This window comes from Ruditapes philippinarum, unplaced genomic scaffold (assembly GCF_026571515.1).
Source record: "Ruditapes philippinarum isolate M1 unplaced genomic scaffold, ASM2657151v2 ctg427_1_1_1_1, whole genome shotgun sequence".
NCBI lineage: Eukaryota > Metazoa > Mollusca > Bivalvia > Venerida > Veneridae > Ruditapes > Ruditapes philippinarum.
The window spans coordinates 264578-280230 of NW_026860379.1; the positions used below are offsets into that span (position 1 = coordinate 264578).

The 15653-nt window shown below is 31.4% G+C and overlaps 1 protein-coding gene across 1 annotated transcript in view; it reads left to right on the top strand.

The window, feature by feature from the left end:
* LOC132759825 (nuclear anchorage protein 1-like) overlaps nt 1-15653 on the top strand; it is a 61849-nt gene that overhangs the window by 39955 nt on the left and 6241 nt on the right. The window contains exons 37-41 of the mRNA XM_060751681.1: nt 548-711; nt 1591-1681; nt 10664-10799; nt 14634-14725; nt 15504-15572. Of these exons, the coding sequence (XP_060607664.1) occupies nt 548-711; nt 1591-1681; nt 10664-10799; nt 14634-14725; nt 15504-15572 (552 nt within the window). The remainder of the gene's footprint in view (nt 1-547; nt 712-1590; nt 1682-10663; nt 10800-14633; nt 14726-15503; nt 15573-15653) is intronic.

Genomic DNA, 15653 nt, shown 5'->3' on the forward strand with positions numbered 1-15653 from the left:
GATGTTACGGATGTTGCCGCGATCCTCGGATGTGGCGGAATATCTCCATGACAATAGATCTTGGACATTAAGTAGAAATTTTGGCTTGGTCAGGTGTCTGCCTCTTAAAGTCAACCCAGAGGTCTTTGGTTTGCACCTTATTTTGTGATAAACTGGTTATATCAGGTGTATGCCAGCACATAACCAGGCCAGCCGCAACATCTTTGCAGTTTGAAGAGAGTGGTAACTGTTTTGTGCTTTATTTTAATGTTTTGACAAAGCATCACTACCATGTTGATTCAAATAGTGACCCTTGGGTCAAAGTTGGCCTCGGCTCAGAGGTCATTTGATTGTATACAGCTTGTATAGAAAAAAAGCTTATAATATCTTCTCTTATTAAAGCACAAGGCTTAAAGCTTAAATATTTGCTACATGACATTGTCTAGGTAACATTAACGTAGTTAGCTTAAAAGCAATGGATTTAAGGTGAGCAATCCAGGGCCGTTATGGCCGTTTGTTTACTGTGAAGGGGAGTAACTTTTATCTGAAGAGTGCCTCTATTTTTCAGAACTTGATACAGTCAGCTGTAGATGGCTACAATGTGTGTATCTTCGCATACGGACAGACAGGCTCTGGTAAAACATTCACAATGATCGGTGACAAAGATCAGAAATTCCCAGGAATTGCTCCAAGGGCCTTCAACCGAATATTTGAACTTATAGATGAACTAAAGTAAGTATTATGCCAGGAACCAGGAGTTTGATTATTCTGGTACCCTTTATTTAAAGTAGCATGCATCTAGATTCATCTGTCTGTTTAGGTCAGTAGGAGGAGCATCACATTTGTAATCCAGGGTTGTGGGTTCAGTCCTTGGTCAAGGCGAAAATTCTCTATTACAATTGATCTTCTTACAGCTGATTGATGTAGGATAAGTAGTCAGTCACTTGCAGAGAAATTGTTTATTATTGGTTAGTTATCTAGAAAAACTGGTTTGATGGACCAACCACTGAGACATGACAAAAATGACAAACAAGGAATTCTCCACATTCATGCTAATTTTAGTGAAAATTTAAAATTCAAATGAATAATGAATTCATTAAAGGTAGCATATGACTTAAACAATTCACATGAATTGTTGAAATATGCAAATAAAGCTGTTACCCTGTGAGATAACAAGGTAGAATTATGGTGATGATAATAAGTAAAGATATATGTTACTGTGTGAAATTAGGACAATGCCCTGTAGAACATTGTTTTTTGTTTTTTTTCACAATTCAAGGACATAGGCGATTGTTTTGTATCAAAGAAAGGGGAGCAATATGAAATTTAAAATTAACATAAATTTTACATCAAAACGTCAACACACTATAAAAATTGCCTTCAGTTTATATCTGAGGTAGACCTAGGTGCCTTCACGATATATTCAGATACAAGACTGCATGAAAATTAGAACATGCAAATTTTTTTGTAAGGGTAGCTGAATTAGATTTTTTCTATGCAAAAGAAATTTTGGTGTTGAATTGGTTTGGGTCAATTTGATTTATTGAAACAGGTGTTTAGCTTGTTTTGGATGAATTCATTAACATTGATATTAACGATTTTTAATTCCAGGTCTAAGTTTACTATCACAGTAGAGGCGTACATGTTGGAGTTATACAATGATAAACTGATTGACCTGTTTGCCAAGCCAGGATCTGAAGATGTAAGTACATTTTGTTATACTTTTCAAATTTATAATTGGTACATATCCCATATTGTTGGAATTGTTGAGATTAAATTCTATGAGAATTGATGGCTTCAGTTTATTTGTCACATGATTTTGTCACATGATTTTGTCACATGATTTCTTTAAATTTCTGTCATAATGTCAGTTATATGTAAATATGTTATAAAGGATATGTTGGTTCATAAACAGAAGTAAATTATAAATTTTGAATTTGTTTTGTTTTGTATTGCATTGAGATCACAGTACATTTTTAATGATAGGGAAAAGCTTCTGGGTAACTTGTATAAATGAGTTTACTGATTTAACAGTAAGCAAGGTTGACCTCAACTCGAGAATTGTGTTAATGCCTTTCTGTATAAATTTTCTTTTTAATCTACATTTTTCGAATAAAAATAATGTGTTTGAAAATATATATGGCATTCCAATCTAAAAAAGAAGTTTGCTTATTAAAAAATTAGTATGTTATAATTATATTGGAACAAATTTAGAAAATATTATTCTTTGCATGTATGTGAATATTTCATTTAATGCAGAATTTTACAAATGTTTTATTTTTGTCTTTAATTTGTTCATGTTTATTCATGTTCTGTTTTATTTGTTTTTTCTTGTCCAGAAAATGGTACTGTATTAAAAAAAATCATGCTTCACTTGATTCATTTTTATCTGTTTTGCAAGGAGGTGCATTCAATTCAATTCCAACTTTTTAAGAAGCTGGTCAAGTTTTCTGAACATTGTTCTCATTTGCCTTGCAGAACTCTTTAAAAATGAATCAAGTTTATCACATTCTCATTTTGGCATACAGCCAAGTATTTCCTGTAATAACTACATTGCTTTTTAAAAAATGGGTTGAATTTCTTCATTCAGATGAAACATTTGTAAGATATCTTGTCTGCTGACAGCTAATATAGTAATAGTATCTGTCATATGTTGCGGTATGGATTTGAATATCCGTCCTGAGGGGACGTGCCCATGGGAGGGTTCCAGAGGGAGGGATATCCCGGTCCCAATCGCAAACATGTGTCAGATATTTTTTCTTGCATATTCTACCATATTCCATTATATTTTAAACTCTACACATTAATAAAACAATTTTCCAAAGAAATTTATGTCATTACACGTAACTATTTTCTTACAACAGCTTATGAAATTACAACTTCATTCATAACAGTAAAATTATGTCATCCTAAGTGTGCTATTGTACAGCACTTGACTCATGTGGCACCCAGGCATGGGTAAAACTAACGGAAAAGCCAGTCTGATATGCAAGAAAACTTATGCCAGTGACATCTTTTCAGACAATTATTTCTTTTTTACAATTGTCAATTCCGTGACTCTTTTGAATCTTCCATGAAATTCTTCTTATACAGGCATCTGAATAATATATATAAGCTGTTGACAGATTGAATATTTTGAATATGGTCCCAGTCATGGTTGAGATACAAAACATTATCATGGCATGCTGGTATAATGCATGTATCACCACATTTCATACATTTTACTTAAAGCTGCACACCTCCTGATGAGCAAACTATTTCAAGAAAATCAAACTTGAGAAAAGTGTACTAAGAATTTAAGAAAAGTAAAAAGATGCAAGATTCATGTGATAGTTAACATGTTATGTATAATTAATGACTGATTTTGCAGAACATATCAGCATATTTCTGTGTGACTAACGCAGTAAGGGCTTTTTTGCATATTTTGACCTCTTTTTGATGATTAACAAGATATTGTAAGTGCTATTTGCAATATGTAAATTACTTTTTTTGTTCACTTCACAATATTTTACTTTCAAATACATTTTCAAATTTTTCATGAAAATTAGCATAAATCTGGAGGTGTGCTGCTTTAAGATCTTCAGGGATAATATATTGAATTTCATAGTTTAAACAACCAGTGAAATTTTTGCATGAGTTCGTACTAAGATATTTTGCTAGGCAATTATCTTTTACAGTACTTCAGGCATTTCATATTCATGGTATAAACAAACAGCCGATGAAAATTCCTGCATGGGCTCATACTAAATATGTACAATATTCTCAAGCAGAAAAGTAATAGCTATATGCTAAAGAGCTTCTTTTAGAAAATGCTGTTGTCTTAGAATAGAAAATGGAATGAATAGTATTGCTAGTGTATAAAATAAATAGGAACAAATTGTTTTGAACACTTGCTGTAATGCATATGAATAATCATGGACGGACTTTGATAAGAGAGCTGGTATTTTTTATTTGGATATTAATTTTTACTTGGGCCTGTCAGGTTTTGGAATAAAATTAATTCAGTTTAAGCACTAAAGTTACAAAGTCAATAAACAGCACATGACACCTTTTCAGTATGCATGTTTTGCCATGTGACACCACATCATTGTCATGTTACAGCACATGAATTGTCACATAATTGTCATGTGGTAACATCTTATAATGTGGCAGCACATATTGTCATTGACACATGACACCACATTGTCATGTGGTAAATCTCATTATTGTCTTGTGGCAACATCTTATCATATGACAGCACATCATTACCATGTGATAACATTATACTGGCATTGTGTCATGTGATAGCAACATGACAATACATCACTTCTGTGCGACAGACATCATTTGCCATTTTTTTTTTTTTTTTTCATGGACAACACATCATTGCCATTGACAACATGTTACTGCCTAAATGTGGCAACAAATTATCTGCCTTGTAACAGCATGTCATTGTCATGTGCCAATACATAATTGTCATGTACAACACATCATTGCCATGTGACAATATTTCATTGTCTAATGACAACACATCATTTGCCTTGTAACACTATATCATTGTCATGTGCCCATATATCAACACAACATATCTTTTGTCATGTGACTGAAATAAAATGCAATCTCTATTTTGATTTTTTGTTACCTCTTTCTTTTATTATTTGCAATGATAACAATAATAATTGTATATCTCATTTTTATTTGCTCTCAATAATCGATTGATTCCTTTATATACAATATAAATGAAATCTTAATTAACCCAAAGTAACATATTGTCAGTCATTTATATTTTCTTCTATTAAATGAACATTTATCATTGTTTTATCATTTCTGCTCCATGTGTTATTAAAAAAAAATTTTGCTTTAAATGTTTAAAATGATATTGTAAGAATTTTAACAAAAGAGCAGAAAAGGTGGTTATATCTTTCACATGTTGTATGACAGTGGTGGTCAAAAGCTAGCGTATATATGTACCTCAGGGGTTGTGTGCAGGGGGTTGAGGGTTCAAGCCTTAACAAAGCACCATTATACAACTGGTGCATTAACTTGCTTCCTTATGTTGTAGAGTGTAAGGTCTTTAAAAACTATAGTCAAATCTGTGTTAAAGACCACCTCAAAACAAAGATCACCCTGTAAATAAAGGCCACTCATTGACAACCCTTAGTTGATTTATTGTAGAACAAAGAAACCTCCAAAGAGAGATCACCCTATAAACAAAGGCCAGCAAGCATTCATTGATTTAATAGAACAAAGTAACCTCCAGTTAAAGCCTACTTGTCTATAAAGGCCATGTTCAAGATAACCTTTCTTCACAGGTTTGACTGTAGTCGCTTTAATTTCAGTATATGAGCAAATTTATATATGATTATAATTTATATATTGCTTGTATATGTTATATACATATATATGTACAGTGGTATTCTTTCACATAAGAAACATGTATCAAATCATGAAATGTTTTATCAGTGATAGATGTTGCCAATTTCTAATTAAACTATTTCAGCTTTTATTGTAACATTTGTTTTTGACAGTACACATTTACAATATTTATGACAATTAATGTTATACTGTGAGAGATAGGGAAAAAATGGTTGAAATATAATGTGAAAATATCTTCTTACTATTCAGCTATTTGTACATATACAAAGATACAATATATTATTACAAGTTTCAGAATTTTTTTAAACTTTTATCTTGTTGAATTTCTTAAATTGACACGTCCATCTTCCATTTTTGAAACTGTCCGTATGAAAATACTTTGTAAGTCTGGGACAGTATAGATGCTTTTCACGTAGAAATTATCACCTCCCCTGGCAGACATTTTGAATAAAAACGATAAAAATCTCTCTGTAATTATATAATTATCATCTTCATGAAAACTGATAAAAATCTTTTACATATTGGTGCTATAGTAACAAATTCCTTCATATGTATAGGAGAATTTGACAAATTCACCTATAAATCAGCTGTTTATATTGATTTTTCATACTGAAAGTTGAACCCAACAAATGGCTGCCACTTTTGGCAAGGGAGGTAAATATTGTAAAAATTGGGAACTATCTATAGAAAGCCTGTCCAAACTAAAAGATTGATAAGTCCATTTGAGATATTTAGTGTGGTAAGGGTTAAATGAAACACTTGACAATATTTTTACTCATTTACATTCCTTTTTAAGTTTGAATAAGAATAGGCATGCTGCCTAAAATAAATACCATTAGCAAGTGAAATGTTTTACATTATTTATATCATATATTAGAATTAAGTACTCTTGTTTCCCATATCAGATCTGAAGTAAATTTACACTATCTTATTGAGGTTTTAGAGCAGGGAACAAATTATGATTTTTTTTCAATTCAAACTATGTATACATGAATTATGATTATTTGATTATTTACGTTTAACTTATTTCCATTAATTTTCGAACACATTCTTGTAACATTTCAAACTGTTGAAATCAAAGGAAAATGTTTTTTATTATATATTTGACCTTAAAAAGAAAATTTCTAGCAGGACTTACAACAGTTTTGCAATCAACCCTCAAATTTTATTATTATAATGTTGTGTTTTTTGATAGACAAAGTCATTATCATGGCTTGACTCTATGGACGTACGTATTTGAGCTATCTGTCGAGGATTAATGTATAGTTTGCTGATTTAAAAAGCATTTGATTGTTAATGTTTGACCATAACATAATTTTGATGCTTTGAGAACTTGTTATGTAATGTCTGACATGCTGTGATATTTGATGTTAAGGTAATGGAAACATTAAAACTGTTTTAAACAACAATTATGAGAAAAACCTTTTACGCGTTAATGACAATAATAATGTGACCAGTATAAAAGTAAAGTTAATGCAATACATAGTGTAGATATTTAATTATGCACAGACTTGAAAGTTTTGTCCCTAGTCATAGTCATGGGCTACTAGAATCATTATCTATGTATCGGTCCTCACTAGGGTGTTTTTCACTCTGTCTATGGTAGCTCTATTCAAAGAAAGTAATTAAGGTCAAATGTAACATCAATTGTGTGGTGTTTTAAATAATGTCAAATTGTCTGTTTCTCAAACAAGGGATAGTGGGTACCTCATTTGACACCAGTACTGATAAGCTTAAGGAAGCTGACTAAATTTAAGAGCAGCTCAAAAAAGTACATTAGCTTTCAATACAGTCAAGCTGAAATAGATAATGTACTGACTATGTAAAAAAATGTGTTCTCTAAGGATGCAGTGAGACTTTTTCAGTGCAGTAATAAGAATAGCTACTCTGCATTTCTACTGAGTCTGAGCTACCACCTGTGCTATATAAGTTTAATAAATTATTCAAAGCATGACTCAGTGACTCAAATTAAGAGAAGATGGGACAGGATGAGTAAAATTATTAAGAAACTAGCATATTTTAAAACTTTTCCATTACATTTTAATGAACTTTTCTTGTTTTATTGATTGTAAGTTAAATTTGTATTAGTATTTAAAGAATGTTTATTAGCATTTAATGTTTGTAAAATGCTTGAGTGCAATATTAACATGACATGTTTGAACTTGTAGAAAGTATCTTCAAAATACTAAGTACATTTTGTATTATGTTAATTATGGTTCCACCCATTTCCTGAATTAATATATGAATGTTCAATTCACCTTGGGACTGTTTTTACCATTTCTAAAGTCAATCATAATGTTTGCATAATTTTGTATATGTATGCAATTGATTAAAGGTGTAGAAGAACTAGTACAGTGCAATACCTCTGCACAGCCACACCCTTCAATAGACCTGGATTTGGGTGGTTGCTAAGGGGTGTTGCTCTTCATAGGTTAAATTTATTGTGAAGTATGACTTTTTTGGGAACATTTGATACTCAGGTTGTTGTAAAGAGGTTATTGTTCTACAGAGGATTGTTCTGCAAAGGTTGCAATGTACATGTTATTTTTCTTTTCGTTTGTGCTTTTGTGTAAGTCTTTATAATAGTTATTTGATTGAATAGTTCATGTTTCAAATCTACCATCTGACTATGGTAAATGTTAACTTGTATTTGCAGTGGGATACCTCTACTGATAAATGATGTTATTCTCATTCAAGTTATACTGGGGTTTACATTTGGGGTAAAATGGATACAAAATGGCGGCAAATTTTACAAATTTCAGCTCTTACAAAGCTAGTGAATGCATATTTATCATACATCCAGTGAAACCTCTACATAGTGTACCTCTTTAAAGCAATAACGTCTTAACAACAACCAGTAACAATTCTTCCAGTAGTAAGATCTATGATTACATTCAACTTCCCTAGTAGAGATTGAAATGTCAGCAACAACCACAATAATTGTCTCCAAAAAAAGTTTTTTGCTTTGAAGGGTTAGCACTGTAATTTATATGTTGTTGAGAACTAAATTGCTTTGCATGTGGATGCATGTGCGTGTATAATACTTAATAGATAGTTATTCTATCATTATATTTAGGATTGGATAAAAGCTCAGGTAAAACGTAGAACAAAAAAAATCCCACACAATTTCAATCATATTAAAGAAATGTCACATGTAGCAAAACCCTATATTATAGTTGAAGTAGATATAGATGAAATAGATGGGTTTTTAATAGACATCTGTGACTTAAATGCTTTATTGATTTTGTTGGTTAAAGTTTCTCTGAGTCATTTTTTATGGCTTTGGGTAATTATGCACATTTGATGTGATTTCAGTTAAAACAATCAACTTTTCAGTTTTCAGTTTTATAGTTAAAGGGTTTATGAATGGGGTGAACTGAACACTATGGCATATAGCACTAATATGATTGTGTGAGTGTGAAAAAAATGGTTCATATGCAAGCTTGGAAAAAAATGATGATGCTAAGTTTCATTTTGATTATGCAGTAATTAAATTACAGTTGTTTTTTTAACCAGCATGATAGAGAATTACACTCAAGTAGTAATAGAACCAACACTGTACTGACATAGATAAAAACATGCATTATAGTCTTATTTATGCTCAAACTCCCACACTGTCCATGGTCAGATACCAACGGCTGAACCATAACATGTATCAAATGTGGGTATTCAACAATGACACTGTCTTGTGCTGCCTGAATTTTTTTCTGTGGAGCATACAGTGCCCAGTTTGTTGATAAGAATTCCCCAACATTTATATAGTCTTTTTTATGCTTGAGCATCCACACTGTCTTGTGCTCTTGAAATTTCTTCTGTGAAGTATATATTGGTAGCCAGTTTGTCAATACGATGTCTCTCCATTCAGTCCTTCTATTTCACTTTCTACAGTTTCTCAATGCACTTTTCTTTTATCAACTGATATCTTCGATATTTGTTAAGTGGATAGATCTACCTTCTGTAGACATCTAACCTTTGATTTCAGATCAATTAGGTCAAGGTCAATGAGGCTAAATATAGATTTTCAACCTATTTATAGTCAAGCCATGTTTTCATCAACATAAGGGAGCATTTGTCACTGTTACATTATTCTTGTTTTTCACTTAGTGCTCTTTATAAGGTAATCAGTGTAAAGCATTGTAATGGGTCTGTGATGGTAAGGGTTTAGGAAATATTGTAGTCATTTTTATATTGGTGTAAAAAAATTGCTTTTACACATCAAAAATTTATCATGCATTTTGTATAATTTAAATGAATACAATTTTTAATACATTTAAATGAAGTTATCTTAATTGACTGCTTTCTTTAAGCCTTAACTTTCTAATTAGTTCGTAGTTGCATTTATAATCTGTTCTTGCTTTGTAGTTTCTGTGTAATTAATAATGATAATAATGTATTGAGTAGTAAAATGAATATACATAATTATAAGTATAAAATGTTCTGTAGCTATTGTATATTACGGAAAGATTGTATATTTTGTAAAATGATGTAAGTCTGTCTTAAATTAAATTTCTGTTCTGTTCTGTTCCATTCTATTTTCTTAAAAGCAAGCTAACATTAAACTGTGTATATTACCTACATATCTGTTTATTAATTAAAGAAATTAAGTTTAGGGAAAAAAAGTTATGAATAGCAATGAAATTTATTTTTCTATATAATTTTAAAAGGGTAAAATATTTTTAAAGCAATAAGAAGTTTCTGTAAAGTCATGTTGACAATGGGGGATAATGAAACCCATAAATAATAGCTTTTACGTCTTTATTCTTTAAGGTCAGCTTTTTAAAATAATTTTTCTTTAACTGAATGAAATGTCATATTTTATATATGTTAAATGTGAATGTAATTCTTTTCATTCTTAGTATGATCTTTCGATTAAAGTATGTTGAGTTTGTAAGAAAAAAAAAAGAAATTTCTATTTTTGAATTCAAATCTTTTATTTACAATTTCTATTATTTATAAATGAATGAAATATAGAAGAGTTTAAATTTATTAATGTACGATATCAGTTATATACATGTACTTTCTTGTATATACAACTTGTATGCAAAATTTCAGATCATTCGTTCACTAGTGAAAAATGACCCAAAAAAGGCAAAAATTAAACTTTTTACTCCTATGAGGCTAAAATAGCACAATAATATGATTTTCAATCTATTTCAGAGTATATTTCATAATTATCTTTTGCATATCTTCCTGTTTTAAAAGCTCCTGGTGATCTATGTAAGAAATTCAAATTTTACGATTAAAGGTTTTTTGACTTCTGTGGAGTTCCTTTAAGTACTAGAAAAATACAGAGAGTTTGTATATTAATTGATATATTCTTGTTTTATAGGACAAGTTGGATATAAAGAAGGATAAGAAAGGAATGGTGTTTATTCAAGGAGCAATCATAAAAACCGCAAAAAATTCAAAGGAGTTGTTTGCACTTTTTGAAGAAGGAAGCACAAACCGTCACGTGGCATCTACCAGTAAGTTGAAGAAAAAAAGTTGCACAAACTCTAATGATAACCTACATTCGTTTGTTGTTTTGGTTATTTTTTTTTATGCCCCCGCCATATAATGGCTGGGGCATATAGTGTTACCCTGTTCCGTCATTCCGTCCTTCTGTCATTCTGTCATCCATCATCATCAGTTTCCATTCATTATCTTAGTAAGGGTTGCACACATTCAACTCAAATTTGAGATATGGATATGTCATGAGAAAATACAGGGCAGTTCGAATTTGGTCATGATTCGTTGATTTTTGGCAGAGTTATACCCGTTTTACTTTGAAAATAATATGAAATTTTCAGTTTCCTTTCATTATCTCCCCAACGGTATTACACATTCAACTAAAACTTGACATATGGATATGTAATGAGAAAATACAGGTCAAGTGAATTTGGTCATGGTTCAATGATTTTTGGCAGAGTTATGCCCCTTTTACTTTGAAAATAATATGAAATTTTCAGTTTCTGTTCATTATCTCCCCAACAGTAAAACAACAGTATAACAACTCAAATTTGACATATGGATACGTCAAAGGAATGTGCAGGTCAAGTTTGAATTTGGTCATGGTTCAATGATTTTTGGCAGAGTTATGCCCCTTTTACTTTGAAAATAATATGAAATTTTCAGTTTCTGTTCATTATCCAGGGTTCACACGGTCAGGGAAAAGTCAGGGAAAAATGATTTTTTTTCAAGGTCAGGGAAAAGTCAGGGAATTTTGAAATTGGTCAGGGAAATTTGAAAAATAAGCAAAAGTCAGGGAAAAGTCAGGGAATTTTGTAGAAAATAATGTTTTTGTGAAACAGCAAGAAGCAAAATCAGTAAAAGCTAAGGCAGTTTCTTCCATTATTTTGGGTATCTTATTGTTATTTTTGATTATAAGCGTCTGTTTTATTTATATATTTTTTGACTCCTAAAATGATTATGCTTCTGCCTGAAGATTCTGGATATTTTTGTCATTATTAGTAACTATCTTATTAAGAAAGAAGCTAAAAGGAGTTTAAGCATCCCTTGTCTCCTGAGCTATTTATGGTTTGTTCTTGTGAAAGAGGCTGATAATCTGCTCAGGAGGCTGAAAAAATATGAAAATGGACTTGCTTGTGAAGTAAAATGCCAAGTGCAATGCCTTCAGGGTCAAGGTCAAAGAAAAGTAATAAAAGAATCCAGTAAAGATATTGAGAAACTTGAGAAAACACTTAGTGGACTTCGATTAAGTACCAATAATTTTAGTGCCATGTTGTGTTTTTGCACACATGCATTAAACCATAACTTTGAAATACTAACTGCCATAGCTAGTTTTATAAGTAGTATTATTAGCTTTTACTGCATTTTGCTTTTAATGTAGCCACTTCATTACCTGTCTTATTGTTTCTTGTCCAACACCAGTTTTCCATTGATAACAATCATATATTTTATTAAAATACAGGCCTGTTTTGGTCAATCCTCTTTGCATTTGTAAAAGAATGAAACATCTTTCAGCATAACATGTACTATCAAATACTTTACATTTTGGATAAATATACTCATACTTGTTGAAAGTAAACAAGACAAGTTGCTTATGACAATTGCTCGCTAATATTCATGTATTTTTTATCTTGAATAATTTAAAATAAAGAATTGGAGAAAATAGGTTGGCTGTTTGGGGAGGAGGAGGTGGAATTACATGTATAAAAAATTACATTTAATGCTCTAAGATTGTGCAAACTTGACGCTGTTATTGGTCAGGGAAAAATGGTTTTGGTCAGGGAAAGTCATGGAAAAGTCAGGGAATTTTGATTTATCTTCTTTGTGGGAACCCTGTTATCTCCCCAACAGTATAACAACTCAAACTTGACATATCGATACGTCAAAGGAATGTGCAGGTCAAGTTTGAATTTGGTCATGATTCGATGATTTTTGGCAGAGTTATGCCCCTTTTACTTTGAAAATGATATGAAATTTTCAGTTTCCGTTCATTATCTCCCCAACAGTATTACACATTCAACTCAAACTTGACATATGGATACGTCAAAGGAATGTGCAGGTCAAGTTCGAATTTGGTCTTGGTTCAATGATTTTTGGCAGAGTTATGCCCCTTTCACTTTGAAAATAATATGAAATTTTCAGTTTCCGTTCATTATCTCCCTAACAGTATTACACATTCAACTCAAACTTGACATATGGATACGTCAAAGGAATGCGCAGGTCAAGTTCGAATTTGGTCATGGTTCAATGATTTTTGGCAGAGTCATGCCCCTTTCACTTTGAAAATAATATGAAATTTTCAGTTTCCGTTCATTATCTCCTATAGGGTATTACACATTCAACTCAAATTTGACATATGGATACGTCAAGAAAATGGGCTGGTCAAGTGCGAATTTTGTCATGGTTCAATGATTTTTGGCAGAGTTATGCCCCTTTAACTTTTAAAACAAAGGCAATTTTCAATTCCCATTCATTATCTCCCAAACAGTTGTACATATTTAACTCAAATAAAAGATATTGATATGTCATAAGAATGCATGATCAATTTCGAATTTGGTCATGGTTTGATGATGGCTGACAGAGTTATCCCTCTTGAACTTTAAAAAAAAATTAAAAATTTTAAGTTTCCATTCATTATCTCCCCAATGGTTGTACACATTCAACTCAAATTTGACATATAGATACATCTTAGGAATAAGCATTTCAAGTTTGAATTTGGTCGTGATTCAATGATTTTGGACAAAGTTATCTATCTTGAATGTTGAAAAATTTTGAATTTTCAGTTTCAGCACTCATACTTTTGTGGAATTGTATGTAGCCATTTTTTTGGCTACAAATATGCAATATGCAATTTACAAAAGGTTAACACTGAATAATTTCAGTGCCTTGAACTTTGTATAAAAATGGTTTGTGTTTACAGGGTTTTGAACTTGAAATGTTTGTGCAAACAAATTTGGAACAAAATATTATAACATATGAAATTTTGGCTGCATGCGGGGGCATCCGTGGCGTGACGACACATTTCTAGTTTGTTTTTTTGGGGGTCAAAATTTTGTTTTATTCTATTTCCTGAGGATGATGATTTATTTTATAACATTTAATTAAAAACTGGTATTGTGCAAATGATAAAAAATGATTGACACAGCAGTAAGTTCAAATTTCACCAAGGGCTTTAGTATCTTTAATGTGAGAAAGCTCTTCAGCAAGCTTATGGAGCGCAGCATTTCTACTCAGGTGCCCCCTAGCTCCTGAGATAATGCACTGTGGCACCTGAGGTCTTCCTCCAACAGTAAAGCTGGAAAGGCACCAAATGACCTTTACCTTGCCGAAAAATAGTTGAAGATTTAACAATAGTACCATATATCAGATTTTTCTTCGCAAAAAAGAAACATGTACAACAAAATCACTTTAATTAGAGTGCTAAATTTACATCACTGCCAAAATCGTGAAATTTGCCTTACGCAAAAATAACCTGATATACGGTACCTACTATTTACATTGTCTATTTACATGACTTTTGTGTCTGAAAACATGTTTATATGCAGTTACAATAATCTTTTAACACTGAGAAGATGATGTACATGTAACATGTTTAATTGTGAGTTTATAAGCATATTTAAACATAACCTTTCTTTGATTCTATAATGGACTTGCCCTGCTTCCAATTTGGCAGAGTCCATTTCCAATTTTGAGAGATTCTGATTCTTTAATTCTATTTTCAGCAGCGATAGTGAAGAACCTGGTCAGACTTCATGGATCTATGTCGATCTGGCCTAGCTAAATGCACATATCATATAAAAAATGTGAAACTTCTTAGCTTTCACTAAAAGATTTTACTTTCTTGATTTCAGAGATGAATGCTGAAAGTTCAAGGTCACATTTGGTGGTCGGCATAGTGATGGAGGCAACCAATAAAAACACAGGAAATGTAACAAAAGGAAAGGTATGTGACTTTACTAGCTTAGATATTTTGCAGTTTAATTGTACTTTAATATTATTTTAACCCATACATGTACTTATAAAATGTACACAGTGTACTGTCTAAAGTAAGTTCTTGTACTGCATATTGAATGAGGGTCCATCGACTGGATACAAACTCTACATAATCTAGTTGAAATTATGTAGTTAGAAAAAATTGTAACTTTGTTGACACAAGATTTAAGCAGTTTCTCATTTTCTTTTTTACTAGAGTATTATTTACAATCATGCATAGAAGTGGTTTTATATTAAAGTGAAGTAAATGTACAATCTTCATTAATGGTCTAGCAGATACATATAGGATATGTGAATATGGACTATAAAAATTACCATACTTTGAAGTGAATATTTTAAAATATTTTAAAATTTCGAAAGCAAAAGTGCAAATAATTAAAAAGTCTTCAATCTTCCGAGTGAGACTATATGTATTGTCAATTTTCACTAAATAGAAACTTATTTTCTTCTTTCACATTTGATGGTTTTGCCGTAAATATAGTCAGATGTCACAAAAAATTAACATCAAACAATGACGTTAACTATTGTTATTCTTTTTAATATATTTTTATAAAGAATGTAGACTAGAACTCTGTATCTAACTCAGTCTGAAACAGTGTGATATTACTTGTATCTCACTGATATATCTCAATATCTCACTGTAATCAGATAAGAAAGAATATGCAAACTTGATTGTTTAAAGTTAATACGTAGATTATGTGCCCAACAAAATATTTTTATATTCACAGTTGAGTTTGGTAGATCTTGCTGGTAGTGAAAGAGTGGGTAAGACTGGAGCCGGGGCTGAACAACTTAAGGTAACATAAAATTTCACTATGTATATTTTGTATTTAAATTTTGTGTTCTTATAATTTCTTGGTTATTTAGATATTCGAATT